Source organism: Olea europaea, chromosome 11 (assembly GCF_002742605.1).
Source record: "Olea europaea var. sylvestris chromosome 11, O_europaea_v1, whole genome shotgun sequence".
Taxonomy (NCBI): Eukaryota; Viridiplantae; Streptophyta; class Magnoliopsida; order Lamiales; family Oleaceae; genus Olea; species Olea europaea.
The window spans coordinates 19,186,286-19,208,281 of record NC_036247.1 but is presented as its reverse complement, the minus strand read 5'-3'; the positions used below and the strand labels follow the sequence as shown (position 1 = coordinate 19,208,281).

The 21,996-nt window shown below is 31.3% G+C and overlaps 2 protein-coding genes across 2 annotated transcripts; one reads left to right on the top strand and one right to left on the bottom strand.

Moving 5' to 3' along the window:
• The first annotated feature begins 2,809 nt into the window (after positions 1-2,809).
• On the top strand, positions 2,810-5,343 carry LOC111403694 (transcription repressor OFP2-like). Its single transcript, XM_023032288.1, has one exon. It carries the CDS (start codon positions 4,103-4,105, stop codon positions 5,219-5,221), a length of 1,119 nt encoding a protein of 372 aa, XP_022888056.1. The 5' UTR covers positions 2,810-4,102; the 3' UTR covers positions 5,222-5,343.
• A 12,770-nt stretch (positions 5,344-18,113) lies between these two features.
• On the bottom strand, positions 18,114-20,467 carry LOC111403693 (40S ribosomal protein S26-3-like). Its single transcript, XM_023032287.1, has 5 exons — positions 20,319-20,467; positions 20,109-20,201; positions 19,321-19,405; positions 19,050-19,183; positions 18,114-18,416 (listed from the first exon to the last, which is right to left on the bottom strand). The coding sequence occupies exons 1-5, from the start codon at positions 20,319-20,321 to the stop codon at positions 18,351-18,353; spliced, it is 381 nt and encodes a 126-aa protein (XP_022888055.1). The 5' UTR covers positions 20,322-20,467; the 3' UTR covers positions 18,114-18,350.
• Between the last annotated feature and the right edge of the window lie 1,529 nt (positions 20,468-21,996).

The following is a 21,996-nucleotide window of genomic DNA, read 5'->3' as shown; positions in this document are numbered from 1 at the left end:
GCTGATCGGAGAACGTTGATGAATATTCGAGCACGCCTAAGGAAGATGAAGATGAAAGAAGAATAGATTCATGGCAATGTTTTTAACCTTGTAGAGCTTTGGAACTATACCTCACTACGATTTGGCCTTACTGTACAGCGGTTCGCCACTTCTCGTAGCAGTGTGCCGCTGCTACACCACTTGTAGCGGTGCCTCACAGCACGAAATGAGTTGTCGCTGCGGCTCCGAAATAGAAAGAGGGGTGGGTGGTGGATATTGATGGTAAGAGAGAGAGAGAGAGAGAGATGAAAGTAGGTTTCCTGTGATTACGATTTTGGAAATGAAATTAGGTTGGAATGAATGTGGGTGGGGAGGGGAGGGGAGGGGTGGAGTGGGAGAATATGTAGATTAAATTGAATTTTATATTATTATTATTATTATTATTATTATTATTAATTATCACCTGATTTATGAAAGTATTTAGGGAGTTTGTTATTTATGAAATGTGGTTTTATATTGTAGTAGTTATGTATTATTCCCAAAAAATAATTGCACTAAAAAAAATTTAAATGGGCTAGGGATTGGATTGGACTACAACACAGCCCAGTCCCTCTATATAAGTTACTGACATGAGCCTCCTTAATATCTTACTATCTCGTATCCATGTGCACAATAGACTTTCAATAAATGCCTATGCATGTTGAGTCTATTTATTATTATTATTATTTTTTTATGACAATTCTAAGAGAAAAAAAGCAATTGATTCGACTTTTAAAAGTCAAGTAAATTGAAAATTACAACAATATTGAAAAGAAAATACAATGCATTGCCTAAGAGGAGAAATTAATGAGAGAAGAACTACCATCTGCAAATTGGAATTGTGTAGTCAATTCTTAGTTTTATTGTATTTTGCTTTTCACGAAAGAAATGTGAGTTGTGGTGGTAGGCCAAGCAAAAATAAATAATAGGGGGAAATTGTCTAACTTTATATAAGATGGTTATAATGGTTCTGGGTCGGATCATAGCCTCCTCTCCCCCAGTGGAGGATAGAATAGAAAGTTTATTCACTTACAGATTGGTGCCAGACAACATGAGGAGGAGAGGTTATTGATTGGCTGGCTTGTCCCTACTCCCTTGTAAAATAATTTTATGTTTACCTTTTATAGTTATAACAGGTTATCCAGCCTTTCTTTGTATCTCTTTAAAATGAAATTATTTAATTTTCATATTCATTTTTAATCATTTATTCACATAATAAAAATATTTTTTACATAAACTCAAAATTTTTACTACTTTTTAATTACACATTCTCTAAAAATTACTATTCAAAAAATTATTTTTTTCTCAATAATGACCATCAAACAAGAGCTACGGGGTAACAAAATCATTAAGTTGTGTTTCCGAATCATTATACGTTCAATTGTAGTGCTATTTGGGTCAATTCTATTTCCTCGATAATTTATTGCTATCGAACTTATTTCATATTTGAATGAAATATAATTTTATCTTTAAAATAGAGTTAAACACTGAGATAGTGCATGGCTCTCCATTGAAAGATAGTCCTATTGACCTCTAAATGATGATCAACAAATTTCTCTCACCTATTCAAGATTTTTCCTTCGTAAGCTCACTATTTTGCTGCTCAATAGAGAGCAAGAAGAGAAATTGTTATTTAGGAGGAAAGCTATTTCAAATTCAGCATTATCTTCTTCATTCAAGACACGTCTATTTATAGATTTCTATTAAGGTCTTGAGAGTAAATGAGTCTTTTTAGTTGGTGATATGTGACAGCCTTTCATTGAATGATTTCTAACTAATTATGTTATCTACTAACATTTTATTTGCCATCTTATGTGTCCTTCATTCATTGGGTATGAAGTCATACTTTATACCTCTATTCACATTTGCTTGATAACATCTGTGGAAATGGAGTGATTTGATGGAAACAGTTAGTCATTTTTAGTTGCAGTTTTCGCGCTTACGAATGCTCACTTCTGCTTCCTAGAGTTCATATATGATTATGTGGTTCGCATAATCTGATACGATGTGCGAACGGTGTGCGCATGATCTGGAACAACTATAAACAGTTCGAAAGTTGTTTTATGCCATCATTTCCTGCGCATGGAATTCTGGAAAAAAAAATAAACGGCTATACTTGAGACATATGGGCCTTTGTTGATGCCATATAAAACACATCATATCATCTTAATTATAACCTCTTAAGAATGCCTTTAAACACTGATAATCACACAAAATCCTTCTAAGAATTATGATTACTGGCCACCAAGATTATCTCTAATTTAAAAATTAGGGTTCAGCTAGATGGAGAGTAATGGAAGAAAAAGATGTTACAAGACCAAGGAATTAATTGAAACTAACATTACTTGAACAAGTTGATAGGATCCCCTTTTTTACGTCCCCCCGTGTGGCGACATGGGGGAGAAAAAAGGAAAGAGATTAAAATTTTAAATCCTTTTGTGTAACTTTCTGACTTTTTGATTTTCTCCGAATTCCTATATACACCCCATATATCTCTAACACTTATAGTGAGTGGTTTTCTATGAATTTAATACAAACTTGATGTTTCGGTAAGTATACCTACTTACTACAAACTAAATTACATGTTAGCACAATCATATTTAAAGGGGGTCGACTAGGCCTTAATAGAGTCAAAATTAAATGTCGAGGAAAACAAATTAGTTTAGTAGGTAGAAAGACACTCGGTTAAGCTCCATCTGATTGAGACTTTCACTCGACTGAATGGACCATCAAGCACAATCACTCTCCTCGAATATCATTTGACTTATGAGATTATATAACTATATAACGCAAAGCACCAGAGGGCCCTTAATGCATAAACAATGATATGAAAAATTGGCAATCAAATGTATAGTTATCTTAGAGGAGCTGAGATGTTGATTACAAAGAACCCGTGAAATTGATATATCACCATGCTTAAAACCTACCCAACGAGAGCTATTCCTTTGGTCTAGAAACGCCACTACATCTGTGCACTCTGCGCTGGGGCTTCCAAGTTCACCAACCTTTCAAGAAACTAGTTGGATCCTAGAAAATCAATAGAAATTTCGACATGCCACCTGATGTAACCGAAGCGCGTCAGAAGCATGTCAAATCAAGTCAATGGCTTATACTCATCGGACACCGACTCGTCCAAATTTCTTTAGGCTCGCATCCACTTTGAACTAACCAAAACTCTATCAAATTGATTTCTCAATCTCAAACACAAACCTTGGCTTAGGCATCATAGTGTAGTCAATCACATAGTGCTTTCTTTTGTAGAAGTCCAAGCACACTTGCACGTATCTTCTTTTACTCATTTAAAATTTGATTCCCATAGTGACAGTAAACATAGAAAATCATAGCAAATTTCTACGTCAAAAATGTAATGAACCGAACAAAATAACAAAAAATGATCTATATATTCCACTTATTTTTTATTAAAAATAAACTATAACTTATTCTCATTTTATCCAGATAGAGAGAAAGAGGAAAGACATTGACAAAGAATCATTCTTTTCTCTTTTACTTCCCTTCACAACTAACATTTATCTTTCATCTATATATACTTTTAAGATTTTGCAGCTATCCTATGATTATAAAGACTCACCAATGGCAATGTAGTGCGTGTGTGTGTGAGAGAGAGACCACACCAGCTAAATTATGCAATAAAGTTGAACAAGCATAAAATAGAATCAGCACAAACCTGTCCTCTTGCTGCCTCCACTTGCATTGATGCAGTGTTTCCCCTGGAGGCCCCCATCAAAGTTTCTTTTATATATGATTGTCTCCCACCTTCCAATATCAAAATCAACTCTCAGCTTCTTTTTTTCTTTTACTTCCACTATAATTAAGGTATATGGTATACAGTGTACTTACATAGCCATCTATTTGTGCAGTAATCGAATGAAGGCTAAATACGAATGCGATACTGCACACGGAGAGAGTAACAAGAACCAATTTGTTTGAGGTTCACTATAAAACTCCTCCTCCCATCTCTCTCTAATCTTCATTCTCAAACATAATATAGAACTAAAAAGCCTAAGTATCTGATTGTCTCAGTTTGTGTGTATGTGAGAGGGAGAGGGGGGAGAGATCATCTTCAATGGGAAATTACAGGTTTAGATTATCAGATATGATGCCAAATGCCTGGTTTTACAAGCTCAAAGACATGAGCAAAACCAGAAACCATAACACGATTAACAAAAAGCACCCTTCACCAACGAAAACAGCCCAAAAGCCACATTTTTCACAACCAAGAAAATCCTACTACTACACCACAGAATCCATCAGAGTCGAAAAACTCTATACTTCACCAAAGAATCCAAGACCCTTTGATCCACCAAGGAAGTCATCAACGAAAAGAACAAAGAGGAAGACTGTGTACAAGCCTTCTCCAAGACAAATTAGCCCTTCCGTTTGCAACCATGAAGAGTCAATGAACTCAGTCAGGCATAAGGTCGAACAGTTTCAGGACTATTTTGAGTGCTCAACTGTCAGTTCCACTGACAAGGATTTCCTTAAATCTCCCACATCTGAATTTGGTTCTGACACCCTTGATGCTCCTCCATCGGTAAATGGGCTTGCATCGTGGTCGAGTTCCTGCGGTTGTACTTTCAATTCTTCGGGTAACGATATCGTCATGGACATGGATGAAAAGATGTCCGCATTGGATATTGAAGAAACGGATGAATTATTCAACATTATATCAGAGCCAAAACTTCCCCCAATTCTCACAAAACCCACAAAATTCAACACCATCACCATGCAGCCATTTCCAGAACAAGATCCTTCCCAGATCAGAAATTCTCCTTCGCTCTCCGATGAAATCGAAGCTCGTTGTCTTCAGAAACAAACTCCCACAACCCGAAAATCTACATCCCGTTCACCACGAGTGAAGATCCGCGGCGCTTCACCAAGACTAGCAAGCAAGAAAATCCAAGGGAACCGAAAGAGCGTCTTAATTAGCAGACGATCTAAGGCACAACAGAAGAAAAATGAATTATACACAGAGAGTGTTGCAATTGTGAAGGCGTCATTTGATCCTGAAAAAGATTTCAGGGAATCTATGATGGAAATGATAGTGGAAAACAATATCCGGGCATCCAAGGATTTGGAAAATCTTCTAGCCTGTTATCTTTCATTGAATCCAGATGAATATCACGATCTTATTATCAAGGCGTTTGAGCAAATCTGGTTCAACATCGCTGAAGTTCAGTCATAAAATTTTCAGTTTTATCTGTTCATGTAATTCTATATTGTAATTATCCGTAAGGAGATAATAAGATCTTCCCTATGCAGTATTAAATATGACTGCTTTGTAATATAATTTTAGCTTCATTTTCTTCTTAAGAAGTTGAAATTTTCTCTATCAAAAGACAGCTTTGCTACATAAACAGATCCAATGACAAGTTTTTATACACCGATACACTTGACAAATGTTCATTGACAGTTCAAAAAAAATAAACAAAAACAGTCAATTACAAACTGTCAAGTAAGTACGTCAAAAGGTGGCCTATCATCGAACTCTTCAAACAGCATTATTCATCAAAGAAGCATATCTGGTTGACATTCTACTTTTTTCTCTTTTATTTTCAACCACACAATCTTCTATAAAATAATATTACATGTAAATCGATAATTTTTTCATCTTTTTTAACCACTCATTTTCATTTCCAAAAGATGAGGGCCAAACAGGGGTTGAGTTGTGAAATTAAGTTACAATTTATTCGGCAGGACACACAAACTTGAAAAGTTTAGTTGATATTAACTTGTGGGTGCGAACAAAATTAAAAATGAAAATAATTGTCGTATATCATCATTCACAGATTGATGAGGTGGCAAAAAGAAAATAGGATAATTTTTTATTATTATTTGACTAGTGAAATTTTGACTCAATCAAATTTCGTTACTCAATATCAGTTGATAATAAAAGTTATAAAATTGTGATGTACACGTAACATCATCGAATTATAAATAAGGAAAACACTTGTTTATTTCATTTGAGGATACTAATTGGTTAGTTAAAAGTAGTGGAGGCGTACTATGAGAATTTAATAAAGTGAATTATACAAATAGACGGAATAGTTACTTTTCGCTTTGACAAAAATTAAGGTATCAATGGGGGAGATGGTGAGCCTCACGGAGGCCCACACTCCATTGTAATATATATATATATACACACACACGCACAAAATAGACTTTACAAACCATGTTCCCATCAATTTCATGTAGGGAATATCATTCGGGGAGTGAAATAATTTTGAATTATAAACAAGATAGAGAGAAATTATTTATTTATTTATACTACGAAAATGCTACTTGCACAGGCTCTGTTGCACAGAGCCTGTACAGGCACACACACATGTGGTGGGTTCACCCCTATGTGAGATGCCCTGTACAAGACCTGTGCAGGAGGTATTTTTCTTTATACTATTTTGAACATGCTCAATTTATAGATTGGAATTATCTTAAATCAAGCTCTGATCGTAGAATTTAGATACGAATCAAATAATTATTATTTTTTAAGTAAGATATTGAACGATTTTACTTACAAATATAAATTATATTATTTAGATTAAAACGTGAATAGATCCTTAGTGGTCAAATTTATTAACATAAGACATTGCTTTTTCATGGGATAAGTTCTGACAGGTCTGAATATATTTTTTTGTACCATATTGGCAAACTTCATCATAACTCTTGTCTCTGTTATTCGGTACATAAATGACGTTTTTTTTTTTTTTACTAAAAGCTTTAAAAGTTTACATACAGGTAAATAGAGTATAAATAAACAAGTAAATTTTGAAACAAGTTGGGTACCATTAATATTAATTTTTAGGAAAAATGAATTTTGATATAATGATTCTTTGGAGAATATCTAGTTAGGAAAAAAAATTTTGAATTTATGTATGAAAGGCCTAGATAACATTATATTAAACTCAAGATACAAAAATAGTCTTAACTCGATAGAAAATAAAACTTGCAGAAATTAAAATATTGAACACAAAATTTTTCGACCGAAATTCCAGAGGTTCGATGACCACTACTAACACTTATTCCCCTGTTGAACATCCAATAAATTTGATATTTGCTCAGTTGCACTATATAGCCCAAAAATGACAACGACTGTTACAAAGTTTAACCTGTACATAGATATAGCACAAGAGACTTATCTCTTTCAAGAAAATCGTTGATCTATAAAGGTATCACATAAGAAACCTCAAACCACCCATCTGAATATTAGAGCATAAGAACATCTTGTTCTTACAGATTTCACTCGAAATATACAAGAATCAGAGGCTACACTAACATATTACAGTCTCAAATGAGGTGTTCAAGAGAGAAAAAGATTTCAAATTAAATCCTAATCGATGTGAGTAAAACTCTCTCTCACTAAACACTCAAAATTGAAGCAATCCATATGCAAAGTGAAATGGCATAAATAAGACATACACAGTTACCATCCAGATGCCAATTCAACAATCAAGATGTCGCCAAGTGCCAAGATCTCATAAAAGGCGTCCACTAACAAAGTTGCCATTTTAGAAAGTACAACTTTAACTTCCAAACTTAGGGAGCATATAATAGATCACACGTTCGAACCTCAATAATCATCACATTGCTACTAGAAATTTGGGACAAAAAAGTGCAGCTAGAAGCAATATCAACAATTTCATTTTTCACTTTCTCTAAGTATTTGTACATTCAGTTCAAAGAATCAACGGATAATAACTTCAAACAGTTTTAAAATTTGTTTAAAGGTATTATTTTTGTTACCATATATGAAGGATTAAATTGGGCAGCAACCTTACTAATTTTCAGAATTCCTTTTGAAATAATATCTCTAATAAAATGATATTTAATAGCTATGTAGTTAATCCTATCATGAAACATGGGATTTCAAGACAAATGCATAGCACTTTGATTATCGGAGAATAGGATTTCATTTTCATCAATAAAATCAAGTTCATTTAACAAGTCACTTAACTATATTCCTTCTTTTTGTGCATCAGAAGCAACAATATATTATGCTTCAGTGGAAGATAAAGCCATAGTTTTTTGAAGTCGAGATTTCCAACTAATTGCAATGCCACAGAGTAATGAAATAAGATGATGTTCATTTTTTATTATCGCTATCTTCAACAAAGTCGGAGTCAGTATAACCTTTTGAGGTTACCCTATCTTTATTCATTTTAAACACAAGATCAAAACCAGAAGTTTCTTTCAGATATCTTAAAAGTCATTTTAAAACATTCCAATGTTCTTCCCTAGGGTTACTATGAATCTACTGAGAATGCTAATGCTATGGTCAAGGCCAAGTCTAATACATACCATCGAATACATAATAGATCCAATTACATTAGCATAAGGTTTAGACATTCTAACAAATTCTTCATCAGATTTAAGACAGAATTTAGATGAAAATTTAAAATGGTTTGCAAAAGGCAAAGTTACAGATTTACAATCAAACATCTTAAACTTGTTCAGAATTTTAATCACATACTCGTGTTGATTAAGAACTAACACATCTTTTTCTTTATTTCTCAAAATCTGCATACTAAGGATCTTTTTGGCAAAACCAAGATCTTCATATCAAATTCAAATTTCAGTTTATGTTTGATATCTTCAATTTTGCATTTATCACAAGTAGCAAGTAGCATTTCATCAACATAAAACACAAAATACAAAATTTTTTACCTCTTTCACCTTTACAATAGAGACAAGTATCATAGTTGCTCTTTTGAAATCTAGGTTTCAAAATAAAAGAATCAAACCTTCTGTACCACTGCTTTGGAACTTGTTTTAAGCCATGCAGTGATTTCTTTAGTAAAAAAATATAACATTTTCATAATCTCCTTTTATAAAACCAACAGCTTGTCCCATGGAAATTTTCTCATCTAAATCACCAGTAGAGAAAAGGAATTTAACATCTAATTGATCAAGTTCACATTTAAATTGAGCAACAAGAGCAAGAATGCATTTGATAGTAGTATATTTAACTATAGGGGAGAAAATTTTAGTATAGTTACGCCTTCTTTTTGTATAAACTCTTTTTCAACAAGTCTAGCTTTGTATCTAACACTTTTATTTCCCCCTTCCCCTTCTTTTATCTTTTACAATTAATTAGTTTATAGTCTTTAGGCTTGTTAACTAATTCCCATATTTTATTGTTAAGATGTGAAGACGTTTCATCTTCCATGATAGCTTTCCAATTTTTTAAATCTTTACAATTAGTAGCATCTTCATAGAAGTTTGCCTCATATTCAAACTGTTATTGATAAGTGAATAGAGAAACAAAATCATCCTTATCAAACCTAATAAGAGGTCTAATCTGCCTTCTCCCCCATCTATTGTGAGTTGATACTCATCAAGGGAAAAAGTTGTATGATCAGATGGGTCATCAAGTTCAGTAACTTGATCATTTTCAATTTCAGTTAAGGGAACATTTTCACCAAGGACGGTTCTTCAATTGCAATTTTAGGATCATCTCTCTCAATATAGGGAGTCTCCAGCTCAATTAGAGCATTTACTATAGTCAAATTATCTTTCTTTCCTTCTAAGTAAGGCATAATAGATTCATTAGAAATGACATGTTTTCTTATTATAACCTCTTCTTTTACCTACAATATGTAGCCTTTAACATTTTCACCATAATTCAAGAAAACACATATAAGTAATATAGGTTCTAACTTACCAATTTTTTGACGAGCATATGCGGCACAACCAAAATTTTCAGGTAAGATTAACCAATAGAATTTTTGGACCAAGCAGATTCAGGGACTTCAAAATTTAGAGTACTTATGGGGGTTTCATTAACAAGATATGCAGCTGTTTTCATAGCTTCATCCCCAAAACAGTTTAGGCAAACCGTAGCTAATTCCATTTTGTTGGGATGTATATGCTACAATTCTATGCCTCACAATACTATGCAATTTATCGAAATTATCAAACTCATAATTGCAGAATTCCAGGCCATTATCGGTCCTCAAAAATTTAATTTTCAAATCAGTTTGATTTTCAATCTGGATTTTCCATTCTTTCAAAATAGTAAATGTTTCATCTTTAGTTTTTAATAAAAACACCCAAAATTTCTTGAAAAATCATCAGTGATAAGAAAATAATATTTAAAACTAGATAGAGTAGTCATAGATGTAAGGCCACATAAACCAGCATGCAAGTATTTAAGAATCCATTTAGATTTGTAAGTTCTAGTAGGAAAAGATAATTTAACTTGTTTACTATTAAACATTGTTCACAATTAGAGAAATCACCAATATTTACTTTTCCAAACACTCATTTTGTAAAGATTTCAAAGTTTCTTGCCAATGTGGCCAAGTATTTCATGCCATAACTGCTCAACTGTAGAATTTTCATTTAAAGCAGCCACAGTTAAATTATGGGTTCTACTTTAAGAAAATAGAGAACATGTCACTTAGGGGTGTTGATGATCAAATTACTAACCCTAAAAATATTAATTGTCATTGATCAAATTTTATGTCATCTAACATGTCTAAAGACACAAAATACATCTCTAAATCTGGAACATAACTATTTCCTTTCAGAAATGGGACATTATTATTTTCCAATAATAGTTATATAATTCATATTCCACCCACTTTACAGGTCATATTATTACCTATTATAACTTGACCAAAATCAGTAGTCTTTCAAAATCAAGAAAATAGTTTTTATTCGGCACTTATGGAAAGATCAGCCTGAATCAAGTATCCATTCATCATTCAGTTTCTTTTCAATATTAACAAGGACTAAATCATCTTCAAGCTTATTTTTATTACAAGCTAAGGCAACCTTCCAATCATCAAATCTCTTTTTGTTTGATTCATTTTTCTTCTTATAGCACTTTTTAATGAAATGACTTAACTTCCATAGTAATAGCATTTCTTACCTTTTGCCTTATTTTTAGATTTATTTTTGTCACTCCATATATTCTTATTTTCATCAAAGGTCTAGAGTGATAAATTTACCAAAAGCTTTCCATTTTTCTAATAGATTATCTCCATTTTGAGTATCTTTAGATTCAGATTTCATCTTTAGAACTTTGTTTCCAATGGCATCTATGATTATATCAATAGTGTTTTTTCTCTGTCATAATTTAGAGCAACTTTGATGTCTCTATATATGTATCTAATGGAGTTTAACAAGACTACAACCATCTAATCTTTTGAAAGTTTTTCATCACAATTGGCCAACTCTTGAATAAGTTTTGGAAATTTGTTCAATTTTTCATCCAAATCAACTGAATGATCCACTTTAAAAGAAAAGAATTACTTTAATAGATATCATTTATTTGGAGTAGTTTTAATAACATATTTAGAATGAAGTTTAGTCCATGGTTCAGAATCATTTTTTGTTTCAACAATAGCTTTTATCACATTTTCAAATAAGTACAAGAAAATAATACTCCATGCAACTTCTTCAAGTTTAATTTTCTTTGCAGGAAGTAAGCCAGCAGGCGAATTATTGTCTCATGCCCTAACATATCTCATTTGCATTAAAACAGCCTTCATTTACTAACTTCACATATTGAAATCACATTTCCATCAAACTGATTAACTTCAAACTTAGCAAAATTTATATTATAAACAAGTATTACTCACAAGTTGAAGACAGCTTTCGCAGATTTGAAAAGAACAACAAGAATACAGATTAATATTCCAAATCATAGTAATACACTCAGTAAAACAAGATTTCAAAAAATTTAGCAAGTTTTAATCTCAATCAAGAAACATGCAAGTCAAAAACCACATAAACAAAGATCACAATTTTATGTTACAGAGGTTTCTCCTTCAAGATCCTCCAAATACACGCCTGTTCTAGATTTATCTCAAATTCTCAAAGTCTCATAGGAGTCTTTGGACAAAGATTAATCACCAGAGGGTCTCAATGTGTAGTAAGTCAAGGAAAATCAAGAAACCCTAAATTTTTGAAAAGTAAACTCCACAAAAATTAAAGATCTCACACAATGAGTTTATAAAACTCAATTTCCTTTCGATTTTGCTTAGCAACAATTCCAAATATTCCAGATCTGCAATAGATCTACCACTTTCTGCAAAGATCCAAGTATCTTGTCCTCAGTTCTTGTTATAATACCAATTAAAGGCCCAGATAACACGATATTAAACTCGACAGAAAGTAAAACTTGTAGAAATTAAAAGATTGAACACAAAGAATTTTTTGACCGAAGTTCTAGAGGTTTGGCAACCATTTCTATTGCCTGCTCCCTTGTTGAGCATCCAATAAATTGGATATTTGCTCGGTTACACTATATAGCCCCAAAAATGGTAATGAAGGTTACAAAGTTTAACCAGTACATAGATATGGCACAAGAGACTAATCTCTTTCAAGAAAACTACTGATCTACGAAGGAATTACATAAGAAACATCAAATCATCTCGCTGAATATTAGAGCATAAGAATCTTCTCGTTCTTATAGATTTCACTTAGAAAATACAAGAATCAGTGGCTAAACTAGCAGATCACAATCTCGAATGATGTGTTTAAGTAAAGAACAAGATTTCAGATCAAACCTAGCCAACGAGAGTAAAGCTCTCTCTTTCACAGAACTCTCAAAACTAAAGTAATCCATATGCCAAGTGAAACGGTATGTATGAGATATACACAGTAACCATCCAAATGTCAATTTAACAGCCAGGATGTCGCTAGGTGTCAAGATCTCATAAAAATCGTCCGCTCAAAAAGTTGCCATTTAAGAAAAGTGTGCCTCTGTCTTTCAAATTTTGGGAGCATATAATAGATCACATGTTTGAGCCTCTACAATGTAATATTATTTTATTGAAAAATGAGCTATTGAAAGGAAAGAGAAAAATATATTAAAATTAAAATGGAGTCCAAACAGGAGCTGAGTAATTATTTTGATACTAAAAATTAAAAATAATTTATTTATTTTGAATGTAACATTATTCTTTAAAAGAATAAATTAAAAAATTATTTTATTGAAGCATATCAATAACCCTCTAGGCAATGAGAGCAACATTTTTACATAGGGTAGACATTAGCAATATGATCAATATAACACTAGATGAGAGATACTAAGCCTATATTTGGCCCCCATTTTAATTTTTTTTTCAAAATTCATTTTCAATCATGCATTTTCCTATAAAATAAATTTACACGTAAATCGATTTTTTTAACCACACATTTTCCAAAAAAATCACTATCCCAAAATACTTAACAAAATGGAATTCAAACAAAGGCTAAATATTAGACGAAATTTCAAAATTTTTAAATATTATTCAGTAGTGCAATCCAATATTTCAATGTGTATAACAAATGATTAATGTTATCTAACACAATAGTGTTGAACATCAATCTAGTATCAAAATATCAAAGGTCCTATTAAATTGCAATAATTTCTGGTATTTAATTAAATTTATAATTTAATATCACTAATATTTCACCTAAATTGATATTAAATACTAATAATGTTGTATACCATTAATCATAATAATTATGTTGAAAAGGCAGTTATGGCAAGCAAAGGTGCTTGTGAGTTCGCATTTCCATTGTTTCTCAAAGTAAAAGTTCGGTGAAAGAGTAGACTTTAGGTGGTGGATGCACAGCCTAACAAGATGGACCCACATATGCATGAGATTATTATTATTATTATTATTATTATTATTATTATTATTATTATTATTAGTTTGAGTGAGAAAATAAGAAATTTTTAGCTTTCATGAAAATAAGTTACCGCAGATTCATAATGCTGCGCATGTAAGAACCACTTAGCATGTCCAATAGGATTTGGAAAGACAATGGTAAATTTCAAAGAAAATAAATAAATATACTGAATAAGGGTGTGTTTATTACACGACATTAAATATAATTTGACACTATTAAACTGAGAAAAAATAGACCTCCCATATTTATAGTTTCAAAATTATATACAACCCTGACCACTTTTTAAGTTGTATATTATCTAAAATGAGGTTGATATATCTAAAATATCTTTGTTAGAAAAATATGAATTTTGCTGCAGTTAATTATAATTTAATTTGTTCCCTTTAATAATAAATAAATACTTGAAGATCTTATAAAGACGCAATTCTAGTAAGCTAGTGGAAATTTAAACCTAAAACCCATTGAAGTATTTGGTAATAAGCGATTTAAAGATTTTTTTATTAATTATATATATATATTATGGTACATAATTAAAATATTAACTAATGCAAACTAATTTTTATCCACACATTCTATGACACCTACAAGTACTACCATTTTTCTATAACTTATTTCTATCTATTTATAAACACTTCACAAAGAAGCTTTAAAATAAGATATTAAATATAAACATGTATTTTTTACAAGTGAAATTTAGATAAAAGAATAGTATGACATTAATAGATTAAAACATTATAAAGCACATTCAAAATTAATTTAAAACAATGATCACGTTATATAATGGAATGCTATGTCATAGCAATTTAAGAAACTCTTTGAATATAAGATGCTATCTAAAAATATCTCTAAATAAACTTCAAAAAACTCTGTATTTTTAACTTTTAGAAATAGGCCTCACTTTATCCGTACTTTAAAATGATTACATTTAATTAGTTTATAGAAATTAGACATGATAGCCTTTCTGATGGAAAAAAAAAAAAAAAAAAAACTTGTGTAGGATGGTTTGTGGGATATAAAATGGAGACAATATCATATGTACCCTCTAACATTCATGGCAATATCAGAAATACCTTATATGTAAAATATCAGTAACCTCCCATACTTGTATATTTGAAAATTTCATACATCCTTGACTACTTTTTAAGTTATGTATTATCTAAAATGAGGTTGATATATCTAAAATATCTTCTTGAAAAAAAATATGAATTTTTCTACAATTAGTTATTATTTAATTTGTTCCCTTTCATAATTAATAAATACTTAAAGGTCTTATGTAGATGCAATTCTGCTATATTAATGAAAAATGCACCTCCACGTCGACATCAGCATGAATTATGTCAACATTTTCTTGTACTCATGACTTTTTCCTTTGAAGTATTCGGTAATAAATAATTTAAAGTTTTTTATTAACTATTTATTATGATAGATAATTAAAATATTAACAAATGCAAACTAATTTTTATCTACACATTTCATGGCATCCACGAGTACTACCATTTTTTACCACTCATTTCTATCTATTTTTAAATAAAATTATTTATAAACACTTCACATTAAAGAAGCTCTAAAATAAGATATTAAATATAAACTTTTATTTTTTACAATTGAAATTTAGCTAAACAATAGTATAACATTAATATATTGAAACATTACAAAACATATTCAAAATTTATTAAAATAATGATCACGTTATATAATAGAATGTTATCTTAAAGTAATTCAAGAATCTCTCTATATATAAGGTACTCTCTAAATAAACCTCAAAAGACGACCTATTTTAACTTTTAAAATAAGCCTTCCTTTATTCGTACTTTAAAATGATTGCATTTAATTAGTTTATAGAAATTAGACCTGTTAGCCTTTCAGATGGGAAAAAAAATTGAATTCAACTTCTGTAGGATGATTTGTTAAATATAAAATAGAGACAATATCATGGGCACCCCCTAACATTCATGAAAATATTAGAAATACCTTCTCACACGTCAAAATTATCACAAACCTCTCTTATTGATAGAGAATGTTGCTAATTTCCCAGAGAGTAGATGATAGATAAAGTGATAGAATAGGCGTTGGTAAGATGTGATTAGATAAAAAGATTGAATATGTTTTAAACTATCAATAATAGGTTACCATGTGACATTATGTTAAAAATTATGTCTATGTAGCATGATTGATTTGAGAATTTCATACAACCTTGACCACTTTTTAAGTTATATATTATCCAAAATGAGGTTGATATACCTAAAATAGATTTGGGAAAAAAATATGAATCTTTCTATAATTAGTTATAATTTAATTTGTTTCCTTTAATAATTAATAAATACTTAAAGATCTTATTAAGACACAATTCTAGCATGCTAGTGAACCAATTTTGTCTACACATTCCATGACGTCCACAAGTACTACATACCTTTTTTCTATCATTCATTTCTATCTATTTATAAATAAAATTGTTTATAAACACTTCACAAAGAAGCTCTAAAATAAGATATTAAATATAAACATGTATTTTTTACAATTGAAATTTGGCTAAATAATAGTATAACATTAATAATATATTGAAACATTATAAAACACATTCAAAATTTATTAAAATAATGATCATGTTATATAATAGAATGTTATGTCGGAAGAATTCAAGAAGTTTTCTGAATATAAGGTGCTCGCTAATAAACTCCAAAAAAATTCTCTTTTTCAAAAAAGGCCTCCCTTTATTCGTACCTTAAAATGATATTTAATTAGTTATGTGTTTCAATACTCTTCTCATTAATTTATTCAAATTATATTGATTATTGATATATTAAAAAATATGTTAAATAGAAGATGAAGATAAATCAACAAATGTCTCTTAAAAAGCAGAACGAAGAGTCAAAATAGAAACCATTCTTGAATTGTAGAAAAAAATAGTCAATAAATTTAAAAATATTCACTATTAAACATAAGATGCTCTATATAAATAGAGTTTCTTGAAAATACTCTTATGTGATAAATTAATCACTACAATATTTCAATATTAAATAAAAAACTGGTTAAAATTTAAAACATGTCGAATGATCTCTATATATTACACATTATTTATATCTTTATAATTTACTTTGAACAAATTAAATTACAGCTAATGATAGAAAATTTCATCATTTCCTTTACCGACATCTTATGTATATCAACCTCACTTAGATAATATATTACTTAAAAAGTTGTTGTGTCGTGTATGTGATATTGAAATCTAGAAATAAAAGAGGTTAGTCATTAGCGATATTTTTGAAACTTGGAAAGGTATCTTACCCTTGAGTTTTGTAGACATGCAAATCGCATAGAGTCCTGTTTGGTATAGTTTTAATCACACATTGAATCCACAATTTTATTAATTTTTTGATCATATATTTTATCAAAATTTATTAAAAATATGATAGTTAACTACATGGGCAGGGTTCTTTGTAAGAATTGGGTGTTCAGCCATGTTGGTTACTCAAAAGGTGGGCAATTTGGGGAAAAAAATAATAATAAGAGGACAAAGTCAAAGTCAAAGCCTTCTCCAGCAAACAAGTTTAGGGTTATATGATTCTGGTTTGATTGAATTTTGTCTACGTCAGAGAGGTTGTTAGGGGACTTTAACAAACAAGTTTAGACTCGCCAATTGCAATAACTGATTACTTTGATCATTATACTTATTCCAAATAAATTAAATAAGTTGGATTACGAGATTTTAATCAAGTGTGTAGCATATATAACATGCTTGATAAAGTCGATCGAGCAATTGAGTAACATATGAAACTAAATTCATGCCCCTTCACTAAGTTATATTTTCAAGATATACCACTCGAGTTGACATGCAGCTTTTCTTATTTAGGCTTGGATTGAACTTCCGTAGGAATTCATTATAAATCATAGATCCACTAAGCAACTTTTCAAAATTTATCATATATCTCATCTTAATACTTACGTCATAAAAAAATCATTTATTTAATTTTTGATTTGAAAATCGAATAATATTTGAGATTTATCAGAAAAGACGAATGGGAAATTTGGGATGTGAATCATTCAAGTGGATCACAAATTTTGTGCTTGCATGGGCAACCAATGTAATTATGGAATATATTAAAATCTAAGCAAAGAACCTGAGAAAATTTTGGCATTCAACTTTTTAGGGATAAATCTCTTGCCGAATAAAGATAAAAATATAGGCGAATTTATAAAAGTTTGAATTGCTCTTCTTAACAACATTGACATTTTAAAATGGAACATCAAATTTTAATACGTTACTAAAGCTCATTAAGTTTCAACAAACAATTTGATCCGATTAAAACTCAAAAAATGAGCACACGAACTCAATATTGGTTTGCTTCAATCACCATCTTGCGGGGAATTTTAAAGAATAAATCTTTTATCGAATAAAGATGAATATATAGATCAACATATAAGTATTTGGATTACTTCTCTTAATAAGATTGACATTTAAAATGGAACCCTAAATATTATTGACGACATAAACAAATTTTACTATTCCAATTTGTACAGTAGTGAAAATGAGGTGGTGAAGTGTGGACATCACATAATCACGTGGATCTTAGTCCAACAAATTAAACAACAGTAGTCCAAACCTGGTTATATGTCAAAACAACAAAAAATTGAAATGATTGGCAAAAAATAAGTTCCAAAACTTAATACTGGAGAAGACAGAAAGAGCACTTTTAAGTGCGGGCAGCAACTGGTGCTCCACCAGGACGTGGTCCTTGACCTGGTTTTGGTAGATCATCCTGCAATTGAGGAAGCACAAAAATGATGTAGTCAAAAGAAATTAAAAAAACCAAAGCATAAGTCACAAGATGAAAGTCATAGTTATATTTCAACATAGCACCAACCTAAATAGGGAAAACAAAATATTCAAGCCATCGTCAACTAGAGCACAAACCTATAGAAATGGCTTGATAAGCAACTTTCAAAACTCAAAACAATCAAGAGAAACCATGATAAATACCACCCTATATTGAATGATATTCGTGATGTAGGACAGCAAAATGCAGATATGTTAGAATTTAGCTTTTTATGCATATATCCTTAATTAAATACCTGCACTTCATGCAGAACAACATTCATTCTAACGCTAAAAATTACTTCTCTACAGAATTAAGACTTTCTAGAAAAGAAATTTGAAAATCATGTTTGTCAAAATAAGTACCTTGTAAATACAAGTTCCAGATTTATTTTTATTTTTTGGGTGGGGGTGTGGAGATTACGATTAACAATGACAAGCAAATTTGAATGACAGATTCACATCTCTATAGACCAATCAATCAATAAAACAATACTTGAAGAGGAAAAATGGCATTATACTACTTGGGAACACTGGTAAGCTACAATGCTGATCAAGTAAGATGGCAAAAACATACCCTTGGGCGCCTGAAGCGCTGAGGTGGTTCACGGTTCCTCCTATCAGTTCGGGAGCGGACCCTAACAACCTTGGAGTGAATGGCACAGGAAACACAGTACTGCATCTTTACATATAGCTTGGGAAGGGTGTACACTAGATTGAGAAATCAAAAAATTCATGCATTAGGTCATTAATCAGAGATTATACAGTGATCTACGGAAATTCTAGATACAGGAAGTAAGGAAGGTGTACACCTGTCGAACAAGTAATTCAGAAAGTAGAGTACTTACTATCAAAAGCACATGCTTCCTGAACATCTCTTACAGCAGCTTGCTCAACTATGTTCCTCACCAAAAATCTCTTAATGGCTTTGTCCTATAAAACATGGGAACATTACAATGTTCATATGACATGATGAAGGCTCTTCATAAACCGATACTGGAAAACTGAATATCAATGATCTATACACATTTTTAACATTTGCAAGCTTAGACACAGCGTTCCATATGTCAAAGAAACATATGAAAGAAGACATGGCCGAGAAACAGATTGTTTTCAAGACCTACTGGGTCACTGGCAGCCAGATTTTATGCAGAGATTGATAACCCTTCTCTTAAATTGCAATGCTTCCAATGCGGATTAACAAACTACATGACCATACAATTCTCCAAACTGAGATCGGTTATTTAAAACGAAGCAACAAGTATAAACTAATCAAGTTCGTTGTACGGAAAATAAACTAATCAAATTTTAATATGGATTGAGAAACACAATCATCAATTAAACTTAAGTAGTTTCGGGTTAAAATTCAGACATTAACAAGTAGATATTAATAAAGCTACAGAAACCATTAATTTGTTAAGCTACACAAATTTACGTACATTAAACTTTATCTCGCTGAAAGATAATATCAATAGACGTAATTTCTTTTTTCTTGTACAAATGGAAACTAAAGATGAAATAAAACAGATCCACCATAAAATTGAAGGGATCGATAAAGCTAGAAAAACAAATTTCATTTCTTCTCTTGGGATTTTCTCCAGTAAAAAACATACATGTAATTGAAACTAATAAATACCTTAGGACAACACTTGCCACAGTTTGAGCAGCGAATGAAGTTGACGTGTCCACGCCCATGCTTGTTGCGTCCTCCATTCCTTCTCTTGAATGTCTGCAAATACACGTACAAATCAATAGCGGTAATAATGGGGAAAATAGGTAAATCGCATGAAGATTTTCGGAAGGAAAATTAAATATTATTTCGCTTATTAGGATCTTATTGTTCTACCATCGTTGATCGGTTTGATGGCTTCTGCACTCTGAAATTTGGGTCAACAACTAGAACTCGAGGACTGATGAGAGAGAAATTCAGTGTTGTGAGAATTTATATGAGGTTTAATCTGAAACCCTAGAGTCCGTTGGGCTCCCACATCGGGCAGGAGTGGAAGTCCGAGTCATATGGGTCGGTTTAGTCTATACATTACATTTGGCGTCTTTGACTGAAATCAGATTCAAAATTTATTTATTCAAAAATCAGATTATAATTAAAAATTTTAATATTATTAATAATATTATAAAATTTGTTGACCTCAAAAAATACGACAACAAAATCTCAACCACGTCACATGACTTACCTGCACACTGAATACTCCATTAGAATACAAAGATCGTCGGTAGAGAAAAGTTCCGGTGACTGTTTGCACTCCGACATCAAGTTAATGGTCGGACAAGAAAAATATGAGTGCAAAAGAGAGAGAGAGTGTGGATTTTGTTTAGGGTTATAAAACATATCTCAAGTGTGAAAATGAACTCGTATTCATAGAGAAATAAAAATGTAAATGGGTCGAGCCAAAGATGCAATTGTTTAATTAAATAGCTCAAGATGAGGTTTCTTGATTTACTAGGCTCGATCAAATTAAGTAGTCGATGTCACATAATTTATGGATATAACAATAGTTCCAAGTCTGAGTTGTATAATCATATGCAAATCGGACTATACAACTCAGACTTTGAAATATAAGTAGTCAATTAAGTGAGGTCTTATAGATTTTCTTAGAAATATGAGTAGTTTCAATAACTAAGGATTTATGAACTGTCTCGAAAATATGCATGAATCTTAAATAGGTAAGAACTTACAAATTACCTCGAGAATACAAGCCGTTTCAATAAGTAAGGACTTAAAAATTGCTTAGAAAACATCTATGCTAACCTGAATAAGTGAGGACTTACAAATTGTCTCAAAAGATATCACATATAATTTCTCAAAATTTCGGCAATATCTCCTCTGTAATATGGATTAAACTAACCTGTAATTCAACATAATATCTCCACCACACATATACAAAATAAATTTGGGATCCATTTGCCCTCCAAATAAAGTAAAATAATGATCATATCAAACTTGCTAATGTGAAGTAACATGATGTCTATAAAATGATAATGTAGATAACATGGCATACGTACTAGTAGTAATAAAAAGTGTCATAGGTCATGAGGCTTGCTAACACTAATGTGACATGCTTACTTGGCAACAACAATATAATTCATATACTAACAGTAATCACAATAGTCCCCCAAGTCTTAGTCGAATATTTATATGCGGGTCGGACTTGAAATATAAGCTATTATATAAAACTAATGCTGAGACGAGACTGAATATATATGCAGCTGTGATAAGTTAACGCAGAGGCAATGTTGTGAATGTAAGTAGCAGAGACGATGCTCTAGATATAAGTAGATGTACTGATACTGATGTAGAGGCTGACTCTAAACTGAATATAAACAGACGTATTGATATTGATGTAGAGGCTGACTCTGAATTGAATATAAACAGTAGAGACGATGATCTGGATGTAAATAGTTGTGATAAGCTAATATCGTTACATAGGGGTGGCACTCCATGTCAAGGCCTTCCTCCATGGTGTTTGATCCAATTATAAAGGGGTTAACCTTTAAGGTGGCAAGGT